The sequence below is a fragment of the Protopterus annectens genome, chromosome 11.part0, assembly GCF_019279795.1.
Source record: "Protopterus annectens isolate FY-2018-M chromosome 11.part0, PAN1.0, whole genome shotgun sequence".
NCBI lineage: Eukaryota > Metazoa > Chordata > Ceratodontiformes > Protopteridae > Protopterus > Protopterus annectens.
This window is the reverse complement of record NC_056745.1, coordinates 334,541,501-334,556,169: the sequence shown is the minus strand read 5'-3', so window position 1 is coordinate 334,556,169 and position 14,669 is coordinate 334,541,501. Positions and strand designations below refer to the sequence as shown.

The following is a 14,669-nucleotide window of genomic DNA, read 5'->3' as shown; positions in this document are numbered from 1 at the left end:
AGGCCAGTTTTTTTACAATGGCTGTGAGTGCCGTTTGTTCTGCAAAAGCTAATATTCCCATGAAATTCAGACACTTAGGTCAGTGCACTGCAGCCTATAAAGTGACAAGCTGTGTCCCTCACTTCATACACATCACATCACCTGCGTCGACACCGAAGAAAATGACACAAGCCTTTCTAGCACAGCTTCCGACCTCTGACGAGTAAACCGTCCTTCCACTGGGTGCTACCACTTTACACCCCCTCCCCCATCGGCTGAACATAGTGGTACAGTCCCAGTTCCCAAGCCTCTGAACGGAATGAAAGAGCTCGGCTCACTCTCTCCATCAGCACCATCCGCTACAGCATCCGTACCGCCCGCTACCGTTTGTTTGACCGCAGCCCATCACAACAAACACTCACACACAAGCAGGTTAACGTTGTTAAGGAGTCCAGTTCCACACCAACTAACGTTCCGTCCGTACGCGTGCCTGAAACAACCATGAAACTGGCTTTGTTCGAGTTAATGAGAATGAATAGGATCTGCAGGATGGTTCTGGCTACTTGTTTGGGCTCCTTTATCCTGGTTATCTTCTATTTCCAAAGTATGTTGCACCCAGGTAGGGAGTACATTTTGTTGCCCCAGCAGAATTACACTGATGTTGACAGTGTGTGTGCATTGCAGTGTGTGTGCTGTGGAGGTCCAGTCTACGACTGCCCCAGGCTCTGTGCGCTTGGGGGGGGGGGGGGGCTTTACCTTCTTAGTTTCGTTTTTTTTCTTGTTTGATGCTGCTGGTTGCTATTATTCTTGACTTAATGAGTCCAGGTTTTGCACAGACTGCACACGTAACGTTGGTGAGAATAGCTAGTTAGACATGAGGAAGAAAAATGTGAGAAGACAAATGTACGGGAGGGTGCGGAACGAATGGAGACTGGGATTGGAGCACAGAAGAAAATATTAATAATAGTAAAAATAAAATTTCAGCTCCGACACTGAACTAGCTTTAAGGTACTGGCAGGGCAATAGACCAGCCTAGCATTTACTGGGGAGCGGGTTACTGTGCAAATGACCGTGATGCAAGGAAGGTGACACAGAGTGACATAACTGGGGGAATGTTTCATGGCAGGGTACATAACAAAAGGTAGCATTAGAAAGATGACTGTAACTGGTTTGGTTACACAGTACGTGACTGAACTGGGGACAGTGACTGCGGAACTGGGACACTTTTTATGAGACTGACGCCTTAGGAGAACATTAGGAATATTGCAATGCCTTGAAATAATGCTCTGGAATAAAGCAACTAGTGTCCCGATGACTGCGGCTTGGGGACTTGGGGTCATTTTAATTGGGGCCAATAACAAGACATTAAAATAAAGAGTAGTAATAAAATGTAACGGTGTTTACTGTGGACACACACTAAGTTAGGAAACCGTGTTGAAAACTGAGATATCTCCAGTAGAGGCGCCCCGAACCCTTGGCACTGCTGTCCCATTACAGACTATGTGAGGTGCAGAGTTCAAGAACGAAGAGACTGAGCATGGACTTGACCTTGCAATGCTGTACTTTATATGACTAAACTAGAGTTTGACGGCATTTTAATACGCATTCCATGCTAAAGATTTGTTGTTTATGCAAATAGGTAATGCAGTCATGGCACCTACTTTAAGATATCTCTAAGTGTGAATGTTCTACCCGTTGGTGTAGTTTGTATTATCAGCTGTTTAAATCTGGAGTTGTAAAGTGCTACATTGATGCTGCTGCTTGTATTCTATCCACATCTGTTATTGGAGCTAGCATGCTAAAATAGGTCTGGAAAGCGTCTGGCTTCTTTAAAGGAGCCAGTCCATCAATGGAATGAGCTGAATGCTATGTGTGTGCTTTACCGTGACTCTTGATACTTTAAAAAGCTTTGATATGCTAGTGGTGAGTCATTAAAGGTTTAAATTATTCACCAGACGCGCAGTCATGCTCCCCAAGAGCCACGGTCCTTCAGGCTGTGCTACAGACAGTGCACACCCAGTTGTGCGTGCTGTGCTGGATGCCTTCTTCCATACGATGGAAATGTTTAGTTTAAAATCTGTAGCCTGTTTTGTTCTGGTTTCATTATGGCTTGACTTACAATTGCAAATGTGAAGAATGCTGTTTATACTTTTGCATGTTTAGAATCATAGTAGGAACCGAGTTTATAAACTATAAAAGCGTAATTTAGCTACGGAGTTCACTAATAAATTAAGAATGCAGACGAGATGGATTCATTACTCTTGTGGTTTTGGTTGTCAGTTTAACAACAGGCATTCTTTTTTATAGGTTGATAAATTTAGCTGTCAAGCTTGCTTTTCATCTTTTTTTTGTCCAAGAAAAGAATATGATAATGATACTAATTTTGAAGTAAGGGCAAGTGGGCATGTTTTACATTTGGAATGAAGAGTTATTGCCTAACAGTTGCTATACTGCAAAAATATAAATCCGATGATTATATGGGTGCTGCGTAATAGTCCCTTATTTTTCAAGTTCAGTATTTTACCATTGTATTCTAAGCATGTGTTGTGTGTTAGTTTCATTGCAATTTTTTCAAAAGGAGAGGAGAGAAGACATCACATGAGAAAAAGATACTGTTCTGCCCAGCAAACTGTTGAATGGTTTTAATGAAATGTTGCATAGCTCTTTATTTATAAACCTTTTGTAGCATCTCACTAGCTTAGATGCAAAACCCAGGAATATATTTCTAAGATTTAATTAAATGTGTGTGTTAACATTCACAGAGAGTGGGATGCACAACCCTTTAGTCTGTCTGCTGCTTTATTTGAGCTCACACCTTGGGTACGATCTCCAGTTTTAGCAGATGTAAAACATTAATAGCATCAGCATTGACCTCTCTTACTCATTTTGTCCATGGGGTTGGGATATCACATCAACCGTGGCCATCGTCAACAGTCTATATTCATACTTTATTAGTTTAACATTCAGAAACTAACTGCAACCATTTCTATTAAAATTAATGTATTTATCTGTTTCATTTTTTCAAACTGAGTTCTTAACTCAGTCATTTTAACAAATTGTGCCTTAGTTCTGTGAAACCTCATAATCTTTGTTTACATTGTTTTGTATGTTTACTGGGTTGGGTGGGTTGGTATGAAGACCTTTTTCAACCACCTTCTGGGAATCCCATAATATACAGTCTACATGTAATTCCCATTCATAAAACTGAAACAAATTTACTAGAAATCCAGATGGATGAAAGAAAATGATCAAAACTCTCCAAAGAACAAATATACTACTGGAAACAATGAATGAAAAGTTGCACCAATGCATACATAAATATCAAAAAGTATTATGTATATAAAATAACATGTGTCGGGGGGGGGGGGGTCAAGGCCACCTTGTACTTTGGGGTTATGTCCCTATGAATGAAAAAAAAAATATTTTCTGAAAAACAGAACATTTTCCAAACATGGCAGTGGTATTGTCACTTTTGCAATGCAGCTGGTTTTCAGCTTTTTGTAGCATAAAGATATGCCCCTTTTAATTACAAATTGTGTGCAAGACATCTAATGCAAATATGCACCCTTTCAATGTTTGAGATTGTTGGTCATGTAAACTACTTAATCTTGCAGTTTAGGTCCTTTGATGCATAGTCAAATGAAGTGATTTAATATTATAAACAGGAACCATTAACATATTGTAAGCCATGTGTAGCTGTGTTATTGCTCCAGTGTATTGCACTTTTTAGGCCTGCATTGTTATCACTGCAAAGTGGTTTATAGCAATAGTTTTAGGATGATTTTCTAAAATCAGATGATATTAGTGGCTATGCGGCTGCAGTCATTAATGCACTATTGTTTGTCTACTTATCAAAAATCAATAATCAAACTTAAGATACACCTGGAAACCGAAAATTGTGCAAGAAAGAACTTCAACATTTTATCAATTCCTTATTTAATCCCGGTACACTATTTTAACACAAGTTCTTTCTTTCACCTTTTTTCCTTTCATCTCCCTCATTCATTTCTCTTTATAAATACTGTATTCACTGTAAATGTTGTATTTAATGTACATTCTCAATATTTTATTGACTTTTTAATCTTTGTTTTGCTTTGTAACTTATTTTACTCCATGTACCACACAACAAATTTAACTTTGTATCATTTGATTTACTGTGTGCTCTGGGCTAAGACAGAAAAAATGTTAAATAGGGTCAGTGCTGTACTGTGCTTAACAAATTAAAACATAGTAAGTACATGATATTGTTTAAAGTAGGACCATTTTATGTGTATCTAAGAAGGAATTATATTGAATTGTATTTCATTTTTAAAAGGAAGGATCATGATTTGAAGAGAAAATCCTTATAAAATGCACTGTAATAGTTAATTTGTTTGTTGTTTTTACAAATCTTGGATTGTTAGAAGCTATAATTGATTTTATTTTTTTTATCACTGAGTGGTCTCTTTTAAACTGCTGACAGTCTTTACCTTGGGTGAGTGGGTGAGTTAATTTATTAGCCACTGGGCTATACTTGTGGATACCTTTAATTCTTCTAACCACTGCTGGAATTAATTAATCCTAGAATAACACACAACCCTGTAGCTGTTGCATTATCATCAATCAAGTGGTTCATTTTTATAATAGCATTTATGGTAGGTTATTTTGCTAAACATCAGTTTGCTCAAGAAAACTATGCTTTCCATCATTTTGCATAATGCTACCATTTATCTTTCAAGATGACCAGTTTTCCTAAAACAGGTTCATCAAAGTAAAGTTCACTGGATCTCATTATGACAGAAATGTATAAATAACTGCAATATTACTGCATGCTATGTACATCTCTTAATATGATTGTGTGATATCCTTACTGTATTTCTGCTCGGTAACAAGTCAGACCTCTACACGTTCTCCTTGGGTTACAGAATTCTAGGTCTTTCTAATCATTTCTGTAGAGATGTGCTTGGATTTATGTATTTATATTTAAAACTTGAATGACATCTAAGTTTAAAAAGTTGGGTTATAAATTTAGCAACACTGAATGTAACCACATTCTTAGTTATACAAATGTATAATAATGTTAAATAAGGACTGCTTGTCCTCGCTGAGTTAATAATTTCCCTACCAGCCAGATAAATTGTAGACCCTAGTTAACCCACAGCTTTTAAGTATTGCTTCATGTCTGCCCCATGCAGTTCTGAGTTTTATTATCTTTTTGACCTTAGTAGCGCTTGAGGAAGATGTTTTTTATCATACACAACCATTTTTGTGAAATAATACTTCCTTGTGTTTCCCCTGTGCTGTCCAACTTTTAATTTCCATCCGTATATATCATTTTTTTGAAATATCGCACTGACTTGGATAATGTACGTCCCATACAGCACTTAAATGTTGTTGTTGTATTGCTCCTCCCTGTCCAGTAAGCTGTCTTAGTCTCTCTCTCTCTCTCTCTCTTTTATATGGCTTCAGATACAGTCTGTATGCACACTGTGCTTGTTGCTGTCAGTTTTATAGTCTTTCTTATCTGCCTCCATAATGATGACAATGTAGTCCCCAGAACTGCACACATTATGATGGGGTCTAACTGCTGAGCATTACGTAGAGATAATGACATCTTCCTTTGTACCTGTGATGCTCTTTCTAGTTGGAACATAAGTGGACATTTGACAATGTGAATGGCAGAATTAATCATGTATGTTATCACTTAAGTCACTAAAACTTAAAAACATGGATTCTTGTCATGAATACCATTTAATATGACCAGCTAAGATTCTGATCATCTTGTCAGCTGACAACTAATTTTACAAGTGACTGTCATAAACACCATCTTGCATCATGCCTGCTCCAAATAAATTATAGCAAACATTTGGAATGAACTGATAATAAACTATATTTTGTGGAATTATTCACTTAGAAACAATGTGATCCAGATTCCTGGTAAAGTACCCACCGGTCACTGCACAGGTAAATATGGCAGGTGTACTGTCCGATGTTTTTCATGATGTGGTGTCAGAGCAGTAGGATACAGAAGCTTCAACATTCTCCTTCAGCAAATTCAACTTTTAGACTGGACCAGCAAGCGGTATCTATCTTAGACCGCTAACTAGCTTAACTGAGTCATAGTTCTTCGATATTAAAGGGTAGTGGTTACATACCCTTGATGGAGCATTTGTCAACTCCGCAGTCTAAAGAGATTTCATTTCCACTTCATTATTTGTGTTATGCAAGGACTGCAATACCAAACATGCACTTGGATATGGATGGCACCAGAACATTTTGTAGAAATATTCATTTTACATATTTTCTGAAAGTTTTCAGCTGCCTGTTGTTTACTGCATATGTGCTTATATACAGGTCACCCTTTATTTCTGTTATGTTTTTTATGATTTTATTTATAGTTTTTAGTTTTTTTTTATTATCATTAGTCTATTACTATTGTTAATCTTGTAACTGATAGACAACTGCACTACTATGTATTACTTCTTATTTCTATGTGTGTAATTAGTGCTCACTACTTACATTTTACCAAATGTACTCCTGTTCTTTTCATAGCTTTGATTCATATTGTATACTATTTATCATGTCATTCATTCTGTGGAGCTTTTCTTCTTGGACCTCCACTGAAAAAGGACCTGTGTCCAGTCGGAATTTCCCAGTAAACAAATGTAAATAAATAAATAAATAAAGAGTCATCACTCTCTCCCAAAGAAATAAACACCGCTGCAAAACCATTGAAAAAGATAACTGTGCTGACCTTCTGTTTGCCTATCAGCTGTTTAAACATATCAGAAATGAAACATACTCCTACTTGCTACCAGACTATTCAGAAATGCACCAACATAAGACTTTTAGAACTCTTAACCACTGAGAGACTTTCCTCCAGACTCCCAAACCAGGCTTCAGTGCACAAGCCATGTCTTCTCAGTTCTTGGTTTCTTCAACTGTGGAAAACTCTCCCTTCTTCTCTTAAAGATCATTTCAATTACCCTATTTTCCAATCAGAATTACAAGCACATTACACACCTTGGTATGCATTCTAAACCTAAGTTTGAGTGATTATGCAAACACAAGCAGAAATATAACAGAAACTTACAAGACTCTTTAGAATGTATAATTAATTGTCTTTCTAGCCACTGGTGGAGTAAAACAGGCACACTCAAATAATCATAAAAAGCTGTAGGCTAACAGACATGCTATCTTTATTCTTTAATATTAACACTGAAATAAAACAGTCATATCCAAATAATCATAAAAAAGCTGTAAACTAGCAAGCATGTTATCTTTGCTCTTTTATATTACGTGGAAGAACTGTAGCATGAAAGAAAATATCACCTGAGGTGGTCATTCTGACCTACATGTGTGTAAATGGCAAATTATGTTTAACTTCAGCATTTTTTATTTGTTGGTTTGCTTATTTGTGTATGTATGTGTGTGTGTGTGTACGCATAATGTATTTTTGTATTTGTTAGCTAGATAAGTAGGTTGTTCTAGCTTGGTCAATAGCTTCTTTTGTGCAGAATTTCAAGCCAAAGGCAAAAGTTCACTACCACAATTTACAGTAATATATAAGGATAGTTAAACACAATTCACAATAGTCACATACCTAAACATTAACATTCCGAGTTGCCATGACAGCCATTCACACTTTAGTAAGTATTGTAATTATGGAAGGTAAATAAAGAAAGTCATGAAGATAGGAACAGAAAAGGGTAGAAACTCAGTGGCAATCAATGTGTAACATCGGTGTGTAAAAGTGAGTGGCAGATTACAAGTCAAGATCTAGCAGGAAAAGAGAACATGAGTGCTACTAGGTAGTGCAAAAGCATTTCCACTACTTTTATAAGCAGAGGCTAGTTGTAGATAAATCACCATGTATATATGTCTTAAAGAATGTGGAAACGTGGCAGCGAAAAGGACATTTCTTTACATCCATCCATTCATCCATCCTCCCTTTTTTTCCATTTTTTGCACATGGGTCAGGGTGTCACATCAACAGCGACCAGACTGATTACAGAAATGTGGTCTGCAGCCTAAAAAGATCTTCCTTCAGCAATAAGTAAAGAGTCCACTATTATTACTTTTAGAGCTACACTGTCTGGTATATTTATTGGATCACACAGTTTCACCTCAGGAACCACAATGTGAACTTAAGTAGCAGCATGCATTTCCTGTTACCAGATCATCATTGGCATTGCCTGTTCTTCCTTTATTGGTCAGTGATGAACATTATGGTACGTGTAGACATGTAATGTCAATTAGTATTTATTTACATTTGTTTATTCGTTCGTTTGATAATCAGGTAAGATGATTGATCCATTTTGGCCCTTTTCAGACATACATGGTGAAAAACATAAGTAGGGAAGAAATATGATGCTACAAAGTAATCGATTATAGTGGCTGAATAACTACATAGTAACACCTTCCAAAAATTAGTAAGGCATACTGATTAAGTGAGGTATACGGAGTTGTGCTCAGATACCATGCATAGTCTGTGGCAGCTTGCAGTGACACCATTTAGAAATGTAGCAATGCACAGTTTCACATTGCAGAATATGTAGCTGTGTGTAGTGTCCCCAAACAGAGGTATGTTGTGTATACTGACACCATGCAAAGGTGTGCACTGTGTGCATTAATACTATGCATAGGTCTATGACAGTATACATTGTCAGTTTTCAGAATGTGCAGCTGTGTGCTGTGTCCCCAAGTGGAGGTACATTGCGTGTACTGACACCATGCAGAAGTGTACACTGTATACACTGATACCATCAGTAAGTCCATGACTGCATACACTAGTACCATGCAAAATATGCTGCTATGTATAGTAGCACCTATAAATGTGTGCATTTGAGTATAGCAGTGCCATGCAGAGCTGTACAATGGTGTGTAACAACGGTGCAGTAACATGATGCAGAGGTATGCAGCTGTGTGCCTTGGTACCATGCACAAGGATATAGCTGTGTACAGTAAATGGATGCAGAGGTATGCAGCCATGTGCACTGACATCTTGCAGAGGTATGCACTGTGTACAGCTTTTCATTGGCACCATACAGAGATGTGTCAGTGGATGCAGTTGTCCCTCAGCTCTGCCTGAACTTCTGGAACCACACATACCTATGACTCATTAGTAGATTACCTCAGTGACATGGATGCAGTGCATTTCTGGTGTTGTGGAGAAGTGCAGGGCATCATGGTGCACCTTGTAAACCCTGTTCTAGATGTTTATACTAAACTTCTGTTAAATGCAGAGCAGTTAGCCACCAACCTCTTACAGGAAATGGCTACTTACTGTGCAAAACTGTGCACTTTTCTTACTGACCTCCCACTGTGTCTCTGCTTATAAACTAAAATGTATTAAAAGTTTTTTTTTGTTTTCCTCTGGTAAACTTAGATCTGAAAAATAGTGCACTTGCATGAAATCCTAGACAGCAGCAGTTTTGTATCACTACACTATGCTTGTTATACATCTGATACAGACTTCTCAGTAACAAATTGACCTCGCCCTCAGCTGTTTTAACAGGAAGGTAATTCTCAGAAAAATGCTACAACAATCTTTACATTCGCTTGTTATAGTAAAGTGATTCTAGAAAATCAGATCTCAAGATTGCACTATTTTAGCTGCTTCATGTCAGTTTTCAAATGACAGGTACAGAGTATATTTCCTATAATGAAATACTGCCTTCAGGATGTACCATGTCAAAGCAGAATCATTTACAGCAAGTAGGAAGTTACATTTCAGACTTTCTGGTTTCAGGTTTATAAAGTCTACTTTTGATCTTTTACCTTTTTTAATGCATTCTCATATAAAAAAATGTTAATTGTACCACTTTTATTTGTTAACCCATTTATTTATTTACTCTTTTTTTTTTGCTGTATAATTTTCTTTTCAAATCAGTCTAATTGAAGTTCTCCAGGATATAAGATGGAGTCTTAATTTAATATACAGCTCTAAAAACTGCAAACAATCTGAGTTTAGAGCAGATATTCTGATATAATCATAATACTGTCTATTCATAAGTATATGCTAAGGATTACCCAGAATGTTTCATAAAATATATAATGTAACATTATTTATATTGTATTTTATAAATGAAGTTAACTGCAATCTATTTATTAACAAACAGTCTGGAAATGTGTACAAAAAGGCACAGATCCACGAGGGCATCCTTTTCTCATTGTGAATGTTTAGAGCTTAGAGAAACCTTTTGTTGTGTTTATGCTGGGAAGGGATTTAGGATAGTGTATTCTGTACGAGATGTAAGGAAGTGTTGACTTATTATTAAACCACAGGACTTTAAGCCAGCCTTTCTAAATTACAGATATTAAACTGGCAAGGCATCCTTAGCAGGTGGCATACACATTTGCCTTTGGCAACAAAGAGGTGAAAAACGAAAAAGGAATTCAGCTCTTTTACCCCATCAGTTATCACTCACCGGCCCTGCGTCTTCACAGTCATGGAAGAATCACAGCACTTAATGACTGCTGAACTACAAAATTTAAAGAATGCACAGTGTCTGAATTTCTGAAGGCATTGTGACTGCTATTGTGAAGAGACCTCATCAGAGGCAATGCTGACATGCAATCAACATGACAAATAGAGAGGAGCTGTCACTGGACCATCAATGCACTTGACTTCACTGGCTGCTTAGTAATCTCTGGAGTAAGGGCCTAAGCCCTTCATGACCTGCTGGGGGTATGGATGATGCTTCTTTGAGTGAAATGTGACGCCTTTAGGCAACAGAAAGTATACTGGTGGCAGAGAGCATGTCTGTACACATTTATCCCGTTTTCTGTGAAAATGCTGACCACCGAGTTTACATCTTTGTGCTGTCAAGCCTGGAGGAAAATCATCTGCTCATTTATGTCATTTATTCTTATTTTGCCCAAACAAAAGTCCTAAATAATACAGTGTGTTATTTTTTACCATCATTGTAGATGTGTGCAGAACCATTCAAAGGAATATGCTGAATAAGATAGGAATAAACTTTAAAACAGTTTAAATTGAAAAGAAGAGACCTGTCCCCCCAGATGTAGTGAAGTAATTCAGTTACTCTGCAGTTTATCAGAAATAGCAAAGATAATTTAGCCCAAACTAAACATTTACACACAAAGACATAGAAAGAGAAAGGAAGAGGACACCTAGACTACAACAAGATGAAACTACTTAACAAAAAACAAAGAGTACAGTAAATTCCAAGATTTCACGCTGTCATTAAGAATAGTAGCATACACTTGTTATTAGTGAAAGTGAACATACACACAGTTTAAGTCAGATAACGGCATTGGAAATTCCCGTTTCCATGAGGTACAGTAGCCTTGGAGATGATCATACTAAATAAGAGGATATAGGGAAAAAGGCCTCATGATGGGTGCACAGGGGAGACATCCTACAAAAAAATAAATAAATAAAGCAGCTATCGGTCTGTGCTGCAGACTTTTGCATTTTGCTTGCAAATATCATTTGAAAGACTGGCTTTAAAATTCTTGTCATGGAGTTAAGCAGCGCTGAAGTGTTTGAGAGCACTTCCAGAATTCTAGAGCTAACCTGGCTGATTCTGTCCCTCCATGAAATGAAATATCTCCTCGTTTGATCTAGTTTAGGATAGCATGCTGAGTTACAGACTTAATTTCTCACTTACACTGCAAGTAAGAGGTGACTGTTTATTTCTAATATTTCTGCTAAGGTTCGGCTATTTTTTTAAAAAGCACTGTATACTACCATACTGAATTTCTAGTTGCCCTAAAATGTAGACTTAGGGGCCAACCATTATTCTAGGTTTCATTGCTGACCAGGTATTGATATTTGATGTTTGTAGCAAACAAGTGATTATCAAATCTAATAAAAAAATGGGTTTGGGTTAAAGAATGGCTGCACGCATGTTTTCTGACATCAAAATCTTACATGCTTATTCCATCCCTCCAATATGTAGCTCATGTCATGTGAAATGTTTTGTTTGGTAATAAACATGAGAGTGCATGTAATAAAATCAGAAGTGCGCTGCTAATTTATTCACTGGTTTCACCTGATCTTTTCTTCTCTGTTACTTGCAGTGGTTGGAACTGCAGAAATCACCATAGTCCAGCTTAAATTGCTTCCAAGTTTCTTCATATTGCCCACTCCATTTATGTGCTGTATACTATCAAATATTCGGAGGTCCTCTAAGGCAGTTTAAGTCTCAATCTATAAAGCTTGTAATTGTCATAATGATTCTTCATTTCTGACCTAAATGGCTAATCCATGTACCTGCCTTCTTTCATCAGTTAGGCAGCTTTCCACAGTCCCACTTTTCAAAACTTATTTAAATGATCACCTCTCATCCCCATGGTCCTACAATTGCAAGATAAGTTAATCCCCCCACCTCAGTCTAATCACTTTATCCTCTTGTTTTCCTTCATTTCTTCATAGCTATACTTAAGCCCTTGGTACCTGGTTCTTATGATTTATTTCTGGCCTCATTCTTAGCTTCTGCCGCACTCTCTTGGTACACCTCCTCATATAATCACTGATTTTCCATTTTTATATTTCACCAATCATCACTTTTGCACTTCCTTTCTCCCTTCCTTTTCACCTCCTGCCTCCTTCCTTCCACTGACTCATTGTCTGTACACTTCCCATTATGCTGTTACGTACTAATATGCATGACAATGAAAAATGTTTATATGGTTTGTTTTCTTTAATATTGTTGTATGTATGCCTATGTCTTAAGTGATAATGTGATAAAGATTAAAAAAAAAAAATATATATATATATATATATATATATATATATATATATATATACCTATTTTTGTATTTATTCTTTGCTGCTTCAGTTATGAAATTGTTGTTACTGTAGCATTGAATTTATGTTGGACTTTTTCTCACCAGGATCATAGGTTCATAGATAAGTACTAGGCTACCTGCCTTTTCGGCCATTTTAAGCATAGCCAATTTCTCTTTTTGTGTTCGAGATAACCTATTCCATTTGGTTATAGATTGGCCTTAACCATCCCATGACTGATAATTGTATATTACCCCTAATGACCATATGAACCTATAAGAATAACTGGGCTCATACCATAGATAATCTGAGAGGGCCTGCCAATGGGATAAAGCATTTAGGAGCTGCCTCTGTCCATTAGTAGTACTGGGGCAGTCCTGTGGTAAATTTTCTGTTTCCCATCCATAGATCTAAGTTATGCTTTGATATGGACAGGGATAAACTTTGATTTATATGGATGGGAAGTCTGTTCCACAGCAGCGGTGTCCTCTACGAGATATACTTTCCCCTCCAAACCATTCTGTTGATGTTGCAGTAGAGGTTTAGATCCCTAGACTGAGTATTTATGATGCCATCTGACTTGCTGATGTCCAGTAAATCCATTAGTAATGGGTGGGAGGATGCCTTGTATGCCAAAAACAGGTCACCTCTTAGCAGTCTGTAAGATACCGAGTATAGTGTCAGGGCTTTAAGTCAGCCCATGTAGGACATGTAATTTAGATTTTGTATCCTTTTAGTAAGTTATTGCTGTGAGTGTTCCAGTTGTTGCATGTATGGTAAAATCCCTGTTATCCGTGACTCAAGCAACTGACACTCTTAAGCAACTGGCATTTGATTGGCTTGTATGCCAGCATAATTGTTGCATGTATGGTAAAATCCCTGTTATCCGTGACTCAAGCAACTGACACTCTTAAGCAACTGGCATTTGATTGGCTTGTATGCCAGCATAAGAGCCAATCACAAATTGAAAAGCAGAGACACTTCTACTCAATGCAGAACAGCCTGCAGTTCCGCATCGAGTAGAAGTGACTCCACTTTGCTATTTTTGATTGGCTCGTATGCTGGTATACGAGCCAATCAAAAAAAGGCAAAGTGGAGCCTCTTCTGTTCAATATCTGACATTATTTGGTGACTTTAATCCTCAATGATTTTCCAGAAAACCACAAATTGTTTTGAGGAAAGGACCAAAAATATGAGGCAAAAATCTGGACATTCTGTGAATATCTGGATGGTTGAGAGGTATGCCCCATGTGGATCAGGTCATATTTGTCTTTCATATAAAAGGGCTTGTGACAGAGTATCAGAGACATTTACCTCTCAATTAGTGGAGGGACCTACTTCTAGAGGTAGATACTTTTGGTGAGTTTGTTGTGAGAAGGAAAGTCTATGGATTACATGAAGGAAAACTGAGGATTTTCTTGAACAAAGACAGTGGATTACTAGGAGGGAATCCTGTGGAGGTTTGATGCTTTATATTGGCTTATGAGAGATTGTGACTTGTTTCTGAGCAGTGGACTTCTGAGTAGTGAATTCAAAGTTCCTATGAGACTGCTAAAGCCTGAATTGTATAAAAGTGTGTATACTTGCTTATTCTGGAAAGTAAGTTCATTGCTAATAACACTGTAACTATTTTTATGAAACACTATCTCAAGAATGTTCATATATCATACTGCTAGTTGTGGCAGACAACGTTTGGTTGAGCTATATTAAACCATTCTACTTCCTGTCACTACTTGCACATGCTCATATCTTGTGAGCTGTATTGCCCACCTGAAGAAAGAGTGAAGTCTTGACAGTAAAAGACAAAAGCGCTACAGAAATAAGTTGTGCCTCCATTTGTTCCTCAAAAGAGTGTTTGGCTGTTTATTTGGATTTTCTGTGGCACACACACATTACAAGAGTGGCATTTTTTTGGTTTTATTCTTTGGTTATATGTGACAATACAGAAATAATT

General features: G+C 37.3%; 1 protein-coding gene across 1 annotated transcript in view; it reads left to right on the top strand.

Annotated features, from left to right (window-relative positions):
- Positions 1–271: 271 nt before the first annotated feature.
- The window catches only part of CHST11 (carbohydrate sulfotransferase 11), an 866,488-nt gene continuing 852,090 nt past the window's right edge, over positions 272–14,669 (top strand). Inside the window, exon 1 of the mRNA XM_044087833.1 lies at positions 272–583. Coding sequence (XP_043943768.1) covers positions 481–583 — 103 coding nt within the window. The 5' untranslated portion in view covers positions 272–480. The remainder of the gene's footprint in view (positions 584–14,669) is intronic.